This window comes from Prionailurus viverrinus, chromosome X (genome assembly GCF_022837055.1).
Source record: "Prionailurus viverrinus isolate Anna chromosome X, UM_Priviv_1.0, whole genome shotgun sequence".
Taxonomy (NCBI): Eukaryota; Metazoa; Chordata; class Mammalia; order Carnivora; family Felidae; genus Prionailurus; species Prionailurus viverrinus.
The window spans coordinates 38,415,202-38,433,254 of NC_062579.1; the positions used below are offsets into that span (position 1 = coordinate 38,415,202).

The 18,053-nt window shown below is 41.7% G+C and overlaps 1 protein-coding gene across 2 annotated transcripts in view; it reads right to left on the reverse strand.

Moving 5' to 3' along the window:
* The window catches only part of SYN1 (synapsin I), a 50,026-nt gene that overhangs the window by 19,034 nt on the left and 12,939 nt on the right, over positions 1-18,053 (reverse strand). For both annotated transcript variants that reach the window (XM_047843940.1, XM_047843939.1), the window contains exons 4-5: positions 17,387-17,543; positions 17,121-17,210 (exon numbers count right to left, since the gene is read on the reverse strand). In XM_047843940.1, the coding sequence (XP_047699896.1) occupies positions 17,121-17,210; positions 17,387-17,543 (247 nt within the window). The remainder of the gene's footprint in view (positions 1-17,120; positions 17,211-17,386; positions 17,544-18,053) is intronic.

Sequence of the window (18,053 nt, forward strand, 5' to 3'; positions counted from 1 at the left end):
GTAGAAGGAACTGAAAGAATAAAATAGAAGGTTCATGTGGGCAGGAATGCCCAGACTGTACTACCTGTTGTTGACTACTTATCTACCACTGGGGGCCTCATGCTGAACTTTTGTGGAGAGCTACAGCTCTGATGGATGGAGGTGGGGCCATTGGCCAGCGGCCCAGACTCAGTGTCCTTTCCCCCCACAATGGGGGCCTCCCCATGACCCCAGGCCCCTGGAAAGCAGTAGTGTTAGACAGGAGCTTCCCGAATCCTCTCCTGACTAGGGGGAGCTGGGCCAGAGAAAGATCATTCTTTCTTTTTAAAGTTTATTTTTTTTGAGGGGGAGCAGGGGCAGAGAGAGAGGGCGAGAGAATCCCAAGCAGGCTCTGTGCTGTCAGCGTGAAGCCTGATGTGGGGCTTGAACTCACAAACCATGAGGTCATGACCTGAGCCAGTCAGACACTCAATGGAGCCACCCAGGCATCCCAATATTTTTCCTTTTTCCTTTGTTTTTTCTAAGCTCTATGCCCAACATGGGGCTTGAACTCACAACCCTGAGATCAAGGGTCACACACTCCACTGGCTGAACCAGCCAGGTGCCCCTCATTCATTTTTTTTTAAAGATCACTCCTCAACTCTCCCCCCACGTATGCTTCTCAAGCTCCTGCCATGAATCCTGCCTTCCTGCTGGTCACTGCTTTGCTCCTGGCTGTCTGTGACCACCCTCGGGCAAGCCTTCAGACGCTACCATCCACACCCCCATGCTATTTATTGTAACTCAGACATGGATAAGTCTAGGCAGGCTTCCAACCAGGGGCTCAACAGTGAGGTCCCAGAAGGGTAGATAAAACCCCCTGAGGTGGTAGAACCTGCAGGGGAGTTGCTCTGCAAATTTTTTTTCAGAAGTCTTAGGGATGGGGGAAATCTTACTTGAACTCAAAAGGGCTTCCTGACACATTTCTCCCATCCCTAGTTCTTGTGGCTTAATTCTTGGGGCTCATCCTCCTCACTGAGACTAGGAGGCATCATGAGTTCAAATCATGTAGGTACTTTGCCCACATCTTCCTCATACCTGTCTCCCCACCAAAATACAAGCCCCTTGGGGCGCCTGGGTGGCTTGGTCGGTTAAGCGTCCGACTTCGGCTCAGGTCATGATCTCACGGTCCGTGAGTTCGAGCCCCGTGTCGGGCTCTGTGCTGACAGCTCAGAGCCTGGAGCCTGTTTCAGATTCTGTGTCTCCCTCTCTCTCTGCCCCTCCCCTGTTCATGCTCTGTCTCTCTCTGTCTCAAAAATAAATGTTAAAAAAATTTAAAAAAAAACAAAAAACAAAACAAAACAAAAAAAACAAAATACAAGCCCCTTGACCCTGCTCTGGCTGAGGAAATGGGGTGGGTCTCTGAGACCCAAAAGCTACTGATGTGATACTAAGATCCCATCCCCTCACCCCATAAATGCTCCTCAGTTTCAGTGTCCCTCTCCCTTTCCTCACTTCACAGACAATCAAGGTTCCTAAAGAGATTTTGAACCTCTGCTTCATAGAAGTACCAGAATATAAAGAACGATGTGGTTATATCTATCTACATGCCCACCAAGAACAGCTGTGGGGATATTCATGAGTAGAGTCTCTACCCTGCATGGACTCCTCATCCTCAAGCTTCTCCCCATATCAGCCCTGGAACAAGGTATCCCCTCCCCAGGGTATTTTCTCACAAGTGCTCCCCCCTCCCCAGGATACTGTGCTCCCTGTTTAGGCCAATCACAGCAAATTCTGTCCCCAACCCATACTGTCCTGAATCTTCAGGATTGACCACTTGTGGGTCACAGTTAGTCCTAGCCAAGGGACATCTGGTCACACTTTACTGACCCCCAAGAGTCAGGCATGACATCTGTCCCCTCCAGGCTCTTTGAGGGATGGGAACTTGCACTCCAAGAAATGAGTGGTGTATCCTTGGAAGGGGCTCAGAGGGGAGCATATCAGGGAGGCTTCCTGAATATCTGCAGGAAAGGGGGTCACTGGGCTCTGAGTGTGCCTCTCACGGATGCCTGCAGCCATAGCCCCACTCTTCCCTGTTCGGTGCTCTCCGTCCCCTCTGCCATCCCCTGCTCCTTTGCCAGGTTCCCCATTCCCTGCCCCCCTGGTCCTTCTCCATGTTCCCTATCCCTCTCTCCCTGTTCCTGCTCCCTCTCCTTGCTCTCTTCTTTCCACCCTGCTCCCTGCTCCTCCCGTTCCCTCACCGTGAGCTATTCCCTTTCACTGTTCCCCAGCCCCTCCGCCCATTCTTAGTGCCTACTACTCTTCTCTCCCAGGACCGAAAGCCACGAGAAGAAGCATGGGGAGCAGTGTTCTGCCCAACCACATCTACATGCCTGCCTACCTAAATCCCCACCTTGTGCAGTGTCCATGGAGGGACACCTGTTGATTTGAACATGGGCAAGAACATGACGCCAGGAACTTGGCTGCCTTCCCTGGTGACCCAATATCTGCTGTTGAACCCTCAAGTACAGTAGCCTTGGACCTGGACTTCTACTCGGCCACAGTGAGTTGGGGACTCTCCACCTTGTAAGCCTCCTCAAGTCCCACCGGCTTCCCACAACTGTCCCCTCAAGCCTCCCCAAAAGACCGTCACCTTCCAACTGTGCCGGGGATCTATTTGGTCATGTAGTGTTTCTTTAAAAAAAGTTTTTATGTTTATTTATTTTTGAGAGAGAGGGAGAGGCAGAGTGTGAGCAGGGGAGGGGCAGAGAGAGAGGGAGACACAGAATCCGAAGCAGGCTCCAGGCTCCGAGCTGTCAGCACAGAGCCCGACGCGGGGCTTGAACTCATGGACCGTGAGGTCATGACCTGAGCCGAAGTCGGATGCTTCACCAACTGAGCCACCCGGGCGCCCCTGGTCATGTAGTGTTCCTTGATCTGGATGCAGGCGATGGGAACGTGTTCGCTTTGGGAAATTTTAAGGAGCTGCACACTTGTGATGTGTCTGCTTTTCTGGACTTGTTATATCTTGGTGAAATTGGCCCCTCAAAAGAAAACTCCCCACATTATTAACACATCTCCCGTGTCCCTCCCTTCACTTCCTCACTCCCTCATGCCCTCTCCCTTTCACACAACCCCCACATCCCTGACACTGTTGATTCTCACTCCCAAGCACCCTCTCTTTCCCCACTGCACAGGGACCATGAATCCTGGGCCCAGAGAAGGGACTGGATCCGGAGAGGCCTTGGGGTAGGACTTCATCTGTTCCATTGTGAGCCCTCTATAAATACTTGCCGAGCCCTGAGTCAGCTGGAGTGTAGGCAGCAAGGGAGGGGAAGTCCCTATTCCTGCAGCAGCCCCCACCGCTAGGTCCGCTTGACCAAAAATCAGATCACTCCCCTATAGGGAAGCTGGGGTTAAAAGAAGTCAGGGCTGTGCTTAACAGAGTCCTCCCGTGTGCCCCATCCCTGACAGGTGACTATTTAGAGATGCTGAGCTGAGCATCCCTGAGGATTCCTGGTGGCCTGCAGCCTGGATGGGAGGAGACAGGGTAGCAGAGCCAGAGTCTCAATATGTGCCTCCCACCACGTGATAGAGGATGGGTAACCTTCCAACCAGTGCCTCGAAGTACAGGGTGGGAGCAGACAGCTGCCACAAATCCAGGCGTGGCGTTTGCGGCTTCATGCCGCACAGTGGGGTGGGGGACAAACGAGGAAATGTGAGCGGCAAGCTGGCCTGCGGGAAGTCTAATGCCTGTGCCCCCACCCGCCACCGTCACCCACCATTAGCTCTGTCTTCTTCCTGGCCTCTTAAGTCATGTTCTTTCTGTCCCTGACAAAAATAGCCTCTACACGGCCACAGAACAGCCACGGGGTGTGACTGCCCTACTAGACATTGGTAGTTAATGAGAAAATATAGTTATTAAAATAGTACTGCATTGGTACAGGTATAGAGAAAGTGACCAGTGGACTGGAACGGTGTCCAGAACCTGCCCCAGAAATACATGAGATTTTAGTGTATGACAGAGAAATTTGAAACTGGATCTCAACCTACTTCATACTTTATACAAAAATCAGTTCCAGGAGCACCCGGGTGGCTCAGTCGGTAAAGCGGCCGACTTCGGCTCAGGTCACGATCTCAGGGTTCACGAGTTCGAGCCCCGCGTCGGGCTCTGTGGAGTCTGGAGCCTGCTTCGGATTCTGTGTCTCCCTCTGTCTCTCTGCCCCTCCCCTGGCTCACACTCTATCTCTGTCTCTCAAAAATAAATAAACATTAAAAAAAGAGAAAATTCCAAAGAGCACACAGAATAAAGATGTTTGTAAGAGTGCTAAAAAAAGAGAAAAATCCATTTCACAACGAAGGAAAATTTGAATGTCAAAAACAAAGCTTGCCACTTTTCATCCACACATTTCCATATGTATATGGGTCTATATCCGGACTTTTAATTTTTTCTTCCTTTAGTCTGTCAGACTGTCTATTCATGTGTCAGCATCATACTGTTTAAATTAGAAAACCTTCATAAAATGTTTCCTGGCAGAGGCATTAGACTCCCTGTGGGCTGTGAGGTCTAATTCCACCCCCCCCCAACTCATAGCTTTTCTTTTTTTTTTTATGTGGATATTCTTGCATGTTTGTATTTCCATATGAACTTCACTATCAACTTTCATCAGTTGCAGATAAAAGCTTATAGGTATATTTTGGGGGATGACATTGAATTTATGAATTAACACCTGAGAAGGGAAACTGACATCTTTATGATACTAATTCATCCTATCCAAGAACAAGGAATGTCTTTGCATTTGTGTAAGTCTACCTTTGTGTCTTTCAGGAGTGTTTTAAGCTTTTCCTCATGTAAGTTTGCATTACCCCTTGTTGACTTTATCCTGAAGTATTTTATCTTTCATTTGTTATCATAAATGGGGTTTCCTCTTCTATTATGCATTATATCTGGTTGTGTCTATGGAAACTAATTTCTGTTTTTAATGTTTTTATTTATTTTTGAGAGAGAGTGTGCGCGCGCGTGCATATGAGTGGGGGAGGGGCAAAAAGAGGGAGATGGGGATCTGAAGCGGGCTCTGTGCTGACAGCAGAGAGCCCTACGTGGGGCTCGACTCATGAACCATGAGATCATGACCTGAGCTGAAGTTGGACGCTTAACCGACTGAGCCACCCAGGCGCCCCTGAAAACTAATTTCTATATGTTGATTTTATATTCTATTATATTACTGAATTCTTTATTGTTTAAATTAGTTTATTATTGGTTCTCTTGGGGATTTCCAGGGATACTATTGATATTGTCATAAATAGAGATATTTTTGTGCCCTTTTTAGCCATTCTTACATCTATAATTATTTTTTCTAGCCTAACTGCATTGGTCTAATACCTCCAAGTACAGTGTTGAAAAGGAGAGGAGACAGCAGGCATCTGCCTTGTTCCTGATCTTAGTGGAAATGCCTTTCATGTTGTCCCATTCAGTTGATGGTAACTTTAGGACTGACATATATAAATTTTATCATGTTAAGAAGTTGTCATGGCACCTAGGTGGCTCAGTCGGTTAAGTGTCCGACTCTTGCTTTGGGCTCATGTCCTGGTTTCACCATTCGTGAGTTTGAATCCCGCATCAGGCTCTGTGCTGACAGCACAGGGCCTGCAGGGAATTCTCTGTCTCCCTCTCTCTCTGCCTTTCTCATGCTCTCAAAAATAAATAAACATTAAAAAAAAGAGTTATCAGTTGATTTCTATTTTTGAATGATTTTATCATTTTGTCAAAGCCTTTTAAAATATCTGTGGAAATGATTGTATGATTTTCTCATTAGATCTATTAATATGTTGCATTATATTAACAAATCACCTATAAAGAACCACCCTTGCATTGCCAGAAGGAAACTCGCTTGGTTATGCTACATAATTTTCTTAATGTAGTTTTGAATTCATTTGCTAATATTTCATTTAGGATTTTTGCATTGATATTCACGAGTGAATATGTGTGCATGATTTTTTGTGTGCAGTCAATGTTATAATTGGTTTAGAAAAACCATGTAGAAGTTTCTTTTCCTCTTCTGTTCTCTGGAACAATTTATTTGTCTTTGGGATTGACTGCTCTTTAACAGTTTGGTAGAATTCTCCTGTGAAACCATCTGGGCCTGATGCTTTCTTATGAAGCAGTTCCTTACTTAGTTTCTCTATTTCTTTTATAGAAATTGGTCTGTTAAGCTCTAATGGGGTCAATTTTGGTAAACTGTGTATCCCTAGAAAATTATCCATTTCATTTAGGTTTTAAATTTTATCTGTTATATGCCTTTTTATATTTTGAGTTTTGGAATCATGCTAATGTCTTACATTTAAGCCACAGATAGGGAAAAAAAACCCTAAAATTTACTACAAGGAGAAACAAATTATATTTGAAATAAAATGAATAATGTAATCATGCTGAATGAACAATAAAATGAGCTAAACCAAGAAACTTTTGAATACAGTATTTTGATTGTATGTCCTCATCTAAAGACCTAAAAAGGGCCAACAAATTTCAAGCTCTACCTTACTGTTTGTTTTTCATAGTGGTATGGATGTTGAAATTCTAAAAATACATCTCTATATTGTAGGATTGAACAAATGAGTAGACACATTGATGATATTGGAGGCTAGGGTTCATGCTGTTATAGAAGAAAAATATAGAATGAGGGAAAGCTAAAAGGAACCCTGTGATGTGTTGGATTAGAATTGGAGGTATCAGTATGAACACATGAAATTTTACATATATATATATATTATATATTCATATATAATATATTCATATATATTTCCCAGCACTATCTAATGACAAGGCCTAGAAGTAAAGATATTCCGATATCAATGAGTACATCTAGCTCCCATATCCTGGCTTTGAAATACTATTATATTAGGGCTGGGAAAGAAAAAAGTATGTCTGGAGGTGATATCAGTGGCCTATAAAAATCCTCTCCTTCGTAAAAGCAATGAGAATAGTAGCAAAAATTGTCAAAATTATTTTTTTCAGAACTCTAGAAAGTGACCAAAGGTTTATAACAATTCAGGAGGCACCTAGTCAGGAAAAATGGCTGAAACTCAGGAATAACAGTAAGTTTTGTAGCATCTGAACTTTCCCTGTTCCCATCCTCTTCTCCACACCTCCACAACGGCCTTGAAAATCAACAGCCTTGCAATCCTGATGAAAACCAGCAGCCTAGCAGACACAGGAGGAGGCATAACAGGGTTGGAGCTTCCTCCCAAGTTCCATTCCTAGAGAACTATCTTAATTTAACCTGTCTTGGCACTTTCCTAGAAAACTCCATTCATGGGGCTTGTCTACTCGATTTGACTCAGAGTGCACCTAGTGTGAACAGCTTTCCCTGGGGGTTCTTTTCAAAAACAATGAGTAGCAATTGTTTAACACAGCAATGCTTAAGGCGGAGATTACAGCTAGGACAAACAACAAGCTGACCAAAAAAACCTAACAGGAAAAGTTGGGTAATGAGATATCCATAAGAGGCTTTGAAAAGCTCTGACATTCCTAGGAGTCTAGAAAGCCACAAATATGACTAAGCTGTGTGCCGGCTCAGGATCTCTGACTGACCTTGAGGCTCTGCAAAATCAGGAAGTAAAGGCTAAGGCAAGGTTGTAAATAGCCTGCCAGAGCGTTGAAGGCCTGCTCTGACATGCACACAGGACCCATCGGCAAAAGCTCAGAGACTTAATGGTTCTAGGTGTTTTTTTTTTTTAACTTTTTGAACATTTTTTAGTTTTATTTTTTGGAAGACAGAGAGAGACAGAGCACGAGCAGGGAAGGGCAGAGAGAGAGAGGGAGACACAGAATCTGAAGCAGGCTTCAGGCTCTGAGATGTCAGCACAGAGCCTGACGTGGAGCTTGAAGCCAGGGACACGAGATCATGACCTGAGCTGAAGTTGGACCCTCAACTGACTGAGCCACCCAGGCGCCCTGATGGTTCTAGGTGTTTAAAGAAATATCTGCTATTAATTACCTGACCCCTAAGCTAATGGAGTAGAGACTTCAGCGGCCATTTAGGACAAAGAATACAACCTTTATGGAACCAGTTCAGGAATGTCACTAAAAAAACAAAGAGCAAGAAAAACAAATCCTGGAGTTGGGGAGAGAATCTGATTTTCAGAGCTGCCATACTATATTATTTATAATGTTAATTTTCAACAGAAACTCATGAGACTTGCAAAGAAACGATAAAGTAGGACCCAAACAGAGAAAGATAAAATATCCAACAGACATTGTCCCTACGGAAACCCAGATATTGGAATTAATAGACAGACTATAAATCAACTAACTAAAATATTTTCAAAAGACTAAAAGGAATCATGTCTAAAGAACTAAATAAATGTATGAGAATGAAGTTCTAACAAATAGACTATCAGTAAAAAGATAGAATTTATCAAATAATAGAATTCCAGAAGTGAAAAACACAATAACTGAAATAAAAATTCACTACAGGGGCGCCTGGGTGGCTCAGTCGGTTGAGTGTCCAACTCTTGGTTTCGGCTCAGGTCATGATTTCACGGTTTGTGAGGTTGAGCCCTGCGTTGGGCTCTGGGCTTGGGTTTCTCTTTCTTTCCCTCTCTATCTGCCCCTCCCCCCGCAAATCTCTCTCTCAAAAATAAATAAACTTAAAAAAAATTCACTAGAGGGGCTCAACGGTAGATTCGAGCTGCCAGAGGGAAGAATCAATGAATCGGAAGGTAGGTCAGCTGAGATAATCCAATCTGAGGAACTGAAAGAAAAAAAATAAACAAAATGAACACTTCAGGGGCCTGGGGAACACCCTCAAACATATAAGCTCACACGTAACAGGAGTCCCAAAAGGACACAGTAGAGAGAAAGGTGCAATAAAGAATATTAAAAGGAATAATGGCTGAAAACCTCCCACACTTAAGGGAAAATACTAACCTACATATCCAAGAAATTCACTGAACTTCAAGTAAGATAGAATCATAGAGATCTACATCTAGACACATCATAAACAAACTTATGAAAGCCAAAGACAAAGAGGGAATCTTGAAAGTAGTAAGAGGGAAGTGACCCATCCCATACAGGTGACCCTCAGTAAGATCAGCAGCTGATTTCTCATCAGAAACCTTGGAAACCAGAAGGTGGTGGGACAACATATGCAAAGCACCAAAAGAAAAAGACCATCATGTAAGAATTCTATGTTGTCCCAAACAATAGTTCAAAAATGAAGGAGAAATGAAGACATTTGCAGATAAACAAAAAGTGAGATCGTTCATTACTAGGACACTTCTATAGGAAATACTAAGAGGGTCTTTCAGGTTGCAGTGAAATGTCACTAAGCAGTAACTTGAATCCAAATGAAATAAAGAGCACCTGCAAAGGTAAGTACATAGGTAAATACAAAAGACAGTGTGAATGCATGCTTTGTTTGTAACACTTAACATCCATCTAATTTATTTTTTTTATTTTTTATTTAAAAAAAATTTTTTTTTAAGGTTTATTTATTTTTGAGACAGAGACAGAGCATGAACAGGGGAGGGTCACAGAGAGAGGGAGACACAGAATCTGAAACAGGCTCCAGGCTCTGAGCTGTCAGCACAGAGCCCGACGCGGGGCTCGAACCCACGGACCGCGAGATCGTGACCTGAGCCGAAGTCGGACGCTTAACCGACCAAGTCACCCAGGCGCCCCAACATCCATCTAATTTAAAAGACAACTGCGGCAAGCAATAATTGTAAGTCTGTATTTGTGGACACATGATGTGTAAAGATGTAATTTATGTTAGCACAATGGAAGAGTGAGAGACTAAACTTATTTAAAAAAATTTTTTTTAATGTTTATATATTTTTGAGAGAGACAGAGCGTGAGTGGGGGAGGGGCAGAGAGAGAGGGAGACACAGAAGGGAGAAGCAGGCTCCAGGCTCTGAGCTGTCAGCACAGAGCCTGACCCAGGGCTCGAACCCACCAACCGTGAGATCATGACCTGAGCCGAAGTCGGATGCTTAACCGACTGAGCCACCCAGGCACCCCGAGACTAAACCTATAAAGAGGAAACTTTTAAAATATTTTTTATTAAAAAAATTTTTAATGTTTATTTTTTAGAAAGAGTGTGAGTGGGGAAGGGGAGAGGGAGAGAGAGAGAGAGACAGACAGACAGACAGACAGAATCCGAAGCAGGCTCCAGGCTCTGAGCTGTCAGCACAGAGTTTGACGCAGGGCTCGAACTCGTGAACCATGAGATCAGGACCTGAGCTGAAGGAGGACGTTTAACCAACTGAGCCATCCAGGTGCCCTTTCAATGCTTCACTTTAAATGATGGAGAAAACAACTAGACAGAGAATCAACAAAGAAAGAGAAGGTCCAACTAGACCTAATGGACATCTGAAGAACACTCCACCCTACAACAGCAGAATACACGTTCTTCTCAAGTGCACAAAACCAGAAAACAAGTCTCAATAAATGTAAAAGTACTGAATCATACAAAGTATGTTCTCTGACCACAACTGAATGAAATTAGAAACTACTAACAGGAAAAAAAATATTGGGGAATTCCACAAACAGGTGGAAAGTAAACATGTTCCTAAATAACCAATGGGTCAAGGAAGAAATCACTGGGGGAATTAGAAGAGACTTTGAGATGAATGAAAAAAAAAACCACAATGTATCAAAAGTTAAGGTATGCAGCCAAAGTGATGCTTATAGGGAATGTCATAGCTTTTTAAATGTTTGTTTGTTTATTTATTTATTTATTTATTTATTTTGAGAGAGAGAGAGAGAGAGAGAGAGAGAGCAGGGGAGGGGTACAGGGAGAGGGAGAGAAAATGCCAAGCAGCCTCCACTCTGTCAGTGCAGAGCCCATCATGGGGCTCAAACCCCTGAAACATGAGATCATGACCTGAGCCAAAATCAAGAGTCAGACACTTAACCAACTGAGCCACCTAGGCCTCCCAAGGGAATTTCATAGTTCTAAATGTGTGTATTTAAAAAGAAGAGAGAGAGCAAATCAATAACCCATTCTTCTATCTTCAGAAATTAGATAAATTAAGCCCCGAGCAAGAAGAAGGAAACAAGTAATAAAGATTAATACTTATTCTTGTCAAGCTATTCTAAGAAATAGAAGAGGAGGGAAAGCTTCCAAATTCATTCTATGAGGCCAGCATTACCCTGATACCAAAACCAGGCAAAGACACAATAAACTACAGAACTATAGGCCAGTATCTCTGATGAACATAGTTGTAAAAATTCTCAACAAAATATTAGCAAACCGAATCTAGCAATACATTAAAAAACTCATTTACCACAATCAAGTGGGATTTATTCCAGGGACGCAAGGGTAATTCAATATTCACAAATCAATGTGATACATCACATCAACAAGAGAAAGGATAAAAACCATACAATCATCTCAATGGATGAAAAGCATTTGACCAAGTACAACATCCATTCGTGATAACAAGTCTCAGCAAAGTAGGTTTAGAGGGAACATGCCTCAACATAATAAAGGCCATCTATGAAAAACCTACACCTCACATCATACTCAATGGGGAAAAACTGAGAGTTTTTCCTCTAAGATCAGGAACAAGACAAGAATGTCCACTCTCACCACTTTTATTTAACATAGTACGGAAGTGCTAGCCACAGTAATCAGACAAAAAAAAAAAAGGTATCCAAATTGGTAAGGGAAGAAGTAAAAATTTCACTTTGCAGATTACATGATACTATATAGAAAAAAAACCCTTCAAGACTCCACCAGTAAAACTACTAGAACTGATAGCTGAATCCAGTAAAGTCACAGGATACAAAATTAATACATAGAAATCTGTTGCATTTCTACACACTAACAATGAAGTAGCAGAAAGAGAAATTAAGAAATTAAGAGAGGTGCCCGGGTGGCTCAGGTGGTTAAGCGTCTGACTTCGGCTCAGGTCATGGTCTCCAGTTTGTGATTTGAACCACGCGTCAGGGCTCACTGCTATCAGAGCACTGTCAGTGCGGAGTCCACATCGGATCCTCTGTCTCCCTCTCTCTCTGCCCCTCCCCGTATGCTCTCTCTTCTCTTCTCTCCCTCTCTCTCTCAAAAATAAACATTAAAAAAAGAAATTAAGAGAAATTAATAATCCAATTTATAATTGCATCAAAAATAATAAAATACCCAGAAATAAATTTACCCAAGGAAGTGAAAGACCTACACTCTATAAAACACTGATGAAACTATAAAACACTGATGAAAGAAATTGAAAATGACACAAGCAAATGGAAAGATATTTTGTGCTCATAGGTTGGGAGAACCGATATTGTGAAAATGTCCATACTACCCAAAGCAATCTACAGATTTAATGTAATCCCTATCAAAATACCAACAGCATTCTCCACAGAATTAGAACAAATAATCCCAAATTTGTATGGAACCACAAAAGACCCCAAATAGCCAAAGCGGCTTTGAAAAAGAAGAACAAAACTGGAAATATCACAATCTCAGATTTAAAGATACACTACAAAGCTGTAGTAATGAAATTTGTGGTCCTGGCACAAAAATAGACACATAGGTTAATGGAACAGAACAGAGGCCAGAAATAAACCCATGCTTACATGATGAATTAATCTGTGAGAAAGGAGGCAAGAATATACAACAGAGAAAAGACAATTTCTTCAACAAATGGTGCTGGCCAAACTGGACAGCTATATGCAAAAGAATGAAACTGGAGCACTTTTTTAGACCATGTACAAAAATAAACCCAGAATGGATTAAAGACCTAAATGTGAGACCTGAAACCATAAAATTCCTAGAGGCAAACATTGGCAATAATTCCTTTGACATCAGCCATAGAAAAAGTTTTCTAGATATGTCTCCTTGGGCAAGAGAAACAAAAGCAAAATTAAACTATTGGGACTACACCAAAATAAAAAGCTTTTGCAAAGCAAAAGGAACCACCAATTAAACAAATAAGCAACCTACTGAATGGGAGAAGATATTTGCAAGTGAGTAGGGGTTAATCTGATAAGGGGTTTATGTCCAAAATATGTAAAGGACTTATACAACTCAACACCAAAAAGCCCACAAATAATCCAGTTAAAAGTCGGCAGAGGACCTGAATAGACATTTTTCCAAAGAAGACATCCAGATGGCCAACAGACACATGAAAAGATGCTCAACATTATTAATCATCAGGGAAATGCAAATTAAAACCAGAATGAGGTATCACCCTACACCTGTCAGATGCCTAAAATCAAAAACACAAGAAATAACAATTGTTGGCAAGGATACGGAGAGAAAGAAACCCTCAAGCACTGTCGGTGGGAATGCAAATTGATGCAGCCACTGTTGAAAACAGTATGGAGGCTCTTCAAAAAATTGGAAGTAGAATTATCATGTGATCCAGTAATTCCATTACTGGGTATTTACCCAAAGAAAATGAAAACGCTAATTCAAAAAGATATATGCATCCCTATGTTTATTGTACCATTATTTACACTACCAAGATATAGAAGCAACCCAAGTGCCCATCGACTGATGAATGGATAAAGATGTGGGATATATACACAATGGAATACTACTTGGCCATAGAAAATAATGAAATCTTGCCATTGGCAACAACATGGATGGAGCTAGAGAGTATCATGCCAAGTGAAATAAGTCAGAGAAAGACAAATAGCATATGATTTCACTCATATGTGGGATTTAAAAAACAACACAAAGAATAAAAGAGACAAAAAGACCTAGACTCTTTTTGATTTTTTTTAAGTTTATTTATTTTGAGAGAGAAAGCAGGGGAGGGCCAGAGAGAGAGGGTGAGAGAGAGAATCCCAAGCAGGCTCTGCGCTGCCAGCGTGGAGCCCCATGTGGGGCTTGAACCCACCAGCGGTGAGAGCATGACCTGAGCCAAAACCAAGAGTTGGGTGTTCGACCGACTGAGCCACCCAGGTGCTCCTAAAAAACTCCCTTAGACTCTTAAATATAGAGAACAAACTGGTAAGTTGCCAGAGGGGAGGTGGGTGGGGAAATGGGTAAAATGGATAAAGGGGATTAAGAGTACACTTATCTTGATGAGTACTGAGAAAGGTATAGAATTGTTGAATCATTTGATTGTACACCTGAAACTAATATAACATTATGTTAATTATACTTCAATAAAAAATAAGTAATAAAGATTACAGTGGAAATAAATTGAAATAGAGAATAGAAAAACCATACAGAAACCAAAATCTGATTCTTTGAAAAGATCAACAAAATTGACAAACCTTTAGATTAAGAAGGACAAGAGAGAAAACTATTACATAAGGAATGAGGGGTGCCTCCTGGGTAGCTCAGCTGGTTAAGTATCCAACTCTGGATGTCGGCTCAGGGCATGATCTCATGGTTCGTGGGATTGAGCCCCACATCACGCTCTGTGCTGACAGTGTGGAGCCTGCTTGGGATTCTCTCTCTCCCTCTCTCTCTCTCTGCCCCTCCCCACTCCTAAAAATAACTAAATAAACTTAAAAAAATAAGGAATGAAAGAGGGAAATAACTACTAACCTTAAAGAAATGAAAATAATTTGAAGAGAGTACTATGAATAATTATATGCCAACAAATTAGAAAATCTAGAGAAGAGGAAAAATTCCTAGAAAGGCACAAACTACCAAAACTAAAGAGGAACTGAAAAATCTGAATAATGCTATAAGAAATGAAGAGATTGAATGAGTAATAAAGAAACTGTCTACAAAGAAATGCCCAGGACTAGATGTCTTCACCGGTGCATTCTACAAATATTTAAAAAGAATTAACACCAATCTTTCACAGCTCTTCCCCAAAATAGAAGAGAAGGGAACACTGTCCATCTCATTCTGTGAGGCTACTATTACCCTGATGCCCAAACCAGACAAAGATGTCATAAGAAAACTACGGATCAATATCCTTTATGATTACAGATATCATAATTCTCAATAACATACTAACAAACTGAATCCTAAAAAGGATTATACACCAGACCAAGTGAGATTTGCTCCAGGTATGCAAATGTGGCTCAACTTGCATGGAACTCTAGTCATGTAATACACCATATTCATAGAATAAAGGGGAAAAAACCCCTACATGATCATATCAATAAATAGAGAAAAGACATTTGAGAAAGTTCAACATCCTTTCATGATAAAAACACTCAACAAACTAAGAATAGGAGGGAACTTTGTCAACACTTAGGTAGCAGTTAATATATACCAGATGCACTGTTCTTTTTAAAAAAAATTTTAATGTTTATTTATTTTTGAGAGAGAGAGGGAGAGGGATGGAGTGTAAGCAGGGGAAGGGCAGAGAGAGAGGGAGACACAGAATCCGAAGCAGGCTTCGGCAGGCAGTGGGGTTTGAACTCCTGGACCACAAGATCATGACCTGAGCCGAAGTCGAGTGCTTAACCGACTGAGCCACCCAAGTGCCCCCAGATGCACTGTTCTAACGATTTTAATTCTCACGCCAACTCTGTGAGGCAGGAACTATTATTACCCACATTTTGCAGATGGGTAAACTGAGGCACAGAGCATTAAGTAATATTTCCTATGTTAGGAAGCTAGTAAGTTGTAGATCTAGGATTCCAATATAGAAATTCTGGCTAGACTCCATGCTCTCACCCACAGTCAGCTATCCTGTCTCTCAAAGAATGTGGAATAAGAATAATGACAAACAAATTGGGTTTCCTGACAACTAATGATTTGATTTTCATCTGTAAGTAAACTTAATTCATAACACTGTTAACTTATATCAGTAACCATAATTTGTAACACCAATAAGAATTTTAAATAGTAAATCCAATGTTTATTTAGCCAAGTTGGTTATTTAACCAATGTTGGGTCAATATTGATATTTAACTGTAAATTTAATTCACAAAAGTGGTGATAATTATTTGCATAAGCAAACATAATTTATAATGTTGCTAAAAGTTTGCAAAATTTGTTGTAAAATTTGATGGCATCAGTAATGGTGATTCAATTTCTATGTGTGATGAAAATCTGATCCATAACTGTGGCACTCACAATTTATATTAGTAATTGTTACTTTAATATCAGTAAATATTCCTAATATAAACTGGAGTGTTAACCATATTAATGATGATTTCCATTAGAAACTATCAGATAGTTACTTGTAATTTATATCAGTAATCTTAATGTGTAATATTGGCAATAATTTATAATAATATTTTACAACATACTAATGGTTTAATTTCTCACATGAAAATCTTAATTTGTAGCACTGGTAATAAACTGTAATATTAGTTATAATATTTGATATTATTAATGATAATGTAATTTCTATGAAGTATAATATAATTCAAAACAGAGACTTATAATTTATATTAGAGCATAACTTCTAATATGACAATAATTTATAATAATAGTTATAATCTCTGATGACACTAGTAATGATTATTCAATTTCCATTAGGAACTATAATTTGATTCATAACACTGGTACTCAGAATTTACATCAATAACAATAATTTGTAGTGAGTTGTAATATTAATGATTATATTTTATGATAATAGTAACCAACAATTCAATTGCTATTTGTAAACAATTTAAGTAGTATTTTTTTAAATGTTTATTTATTTTTGAGAGAGAGAGACTGCATGTGAGCAGGGGAGGGGCAGAGAGTGAGGGAGACACAGAATCCGAAGCAGGCTCCAGGCTCCGAGCTGTCAGCACAGGGCCCGACGTGGGGCTCGAACTCACGAACCACAAACCGTGAGATCATGACCTGAGCCCAAGTGGGACACTTAACCGGCTGTGCCAACCAAGCACCCAGGTCTTTGTAAACAATTTAATTTGTAACATTGCCACTGATAATTTGATTGCCGCTCCTAATCTGGAACATTGGTCACATTTCTATCAGGAAGCACATTTGACAATATTAGTAACAATGACTTGCTTTCTATACGTAGTATAATCTGATTCATTGCAGTAGATCTGTCCATTTACATTAGAAGTCAATGTTTAATACTGGCGATAAGAGATACTATAAGTAACAGGATCAATGATGTAAATAGCCCTTGTAAGCACAGAAGTAAATTCGTAGTATTAATAAACCCTGTTGCGAAGCAACTTCACTCTCCACATGCACACACTGGCCGAACTGGCTGCCAGCACGCCATTGGTAACATGACGCTTCTCCCTCCTGCCCATCCTACTCCCCCAGACTCACCATCTCCTTGTGATTGGGGTAGAAGGTCTGATCGATTAGAGGGAATTCCTCTGTCCCCAGTTTCTTGTGCAGTCGAACCATCTGGGCGAACTATGAGAGAGTCAGGAGAGATGGGTCAGCAAACCTTTCACCTGGACAGTCTCCAAGCTGGGATTCCAAGCTTCCCAACTTTCTCAGCCCCCCCCAGCGCGTGGTGGTTTTGAGCTCCTGCGTGCACGCATGCATGAGGCAGTCCCTCTGCCAGTAGCACCCTATCTGTCACTTACCACCCAGGGCTTGTCACAGAAGTTGTAGACAGAATGCAAAGAGTTAACGCTGGGGATTCCAGCGTACTGCAGCCCAATGACCAAACTGCGGTAGTCTCCGTTCCGAGCCATGCTGAAGGCGTGCTGGCGGATCAGCACAAAGTCCGGCTTCAGAGACCTGGGGTGGCGGGGGTAAAAGTGTCCAGGGTACCCCCAAAAGCTCCCCATCACCCTCAGAACAAAAACCAACTTTCTAAATCTCCACAGCTCCTAGAAATGGCAAGGAAAAGTGCCTTCTCACCCCAGCACACATGCACAAGCTGTTTTCTCTGGCACAGGCACCCTTTCTGCCCTTTCCCCATCTGGCGACCCCCCGTTAAGCCTTTCCTACCTGCTCCTCTCCTTGCCAAGGTCACCTAGCAGCCTACCCACTCAGCTCTGACAGCTCCCTGGTCACAATCTCTCAGACTATTAGCTGTCCTCAAAGGATGCTGCCCAGAATAAATTCCAGCCTCAGGGCCCCTATACTGGCTGTTCCTTCTGCCTGAAACATTTCCCCGCTAGATACGCCCACAGAGCTCTCCTTCACCTCCTTCGGGTTTTCCTCAAATGTCTCTCACAATATTGGTCTGCCTTATCTAAATTGCAGACCCCCTCTGTCATCCAACAATCCCTATATCCCTTTGCT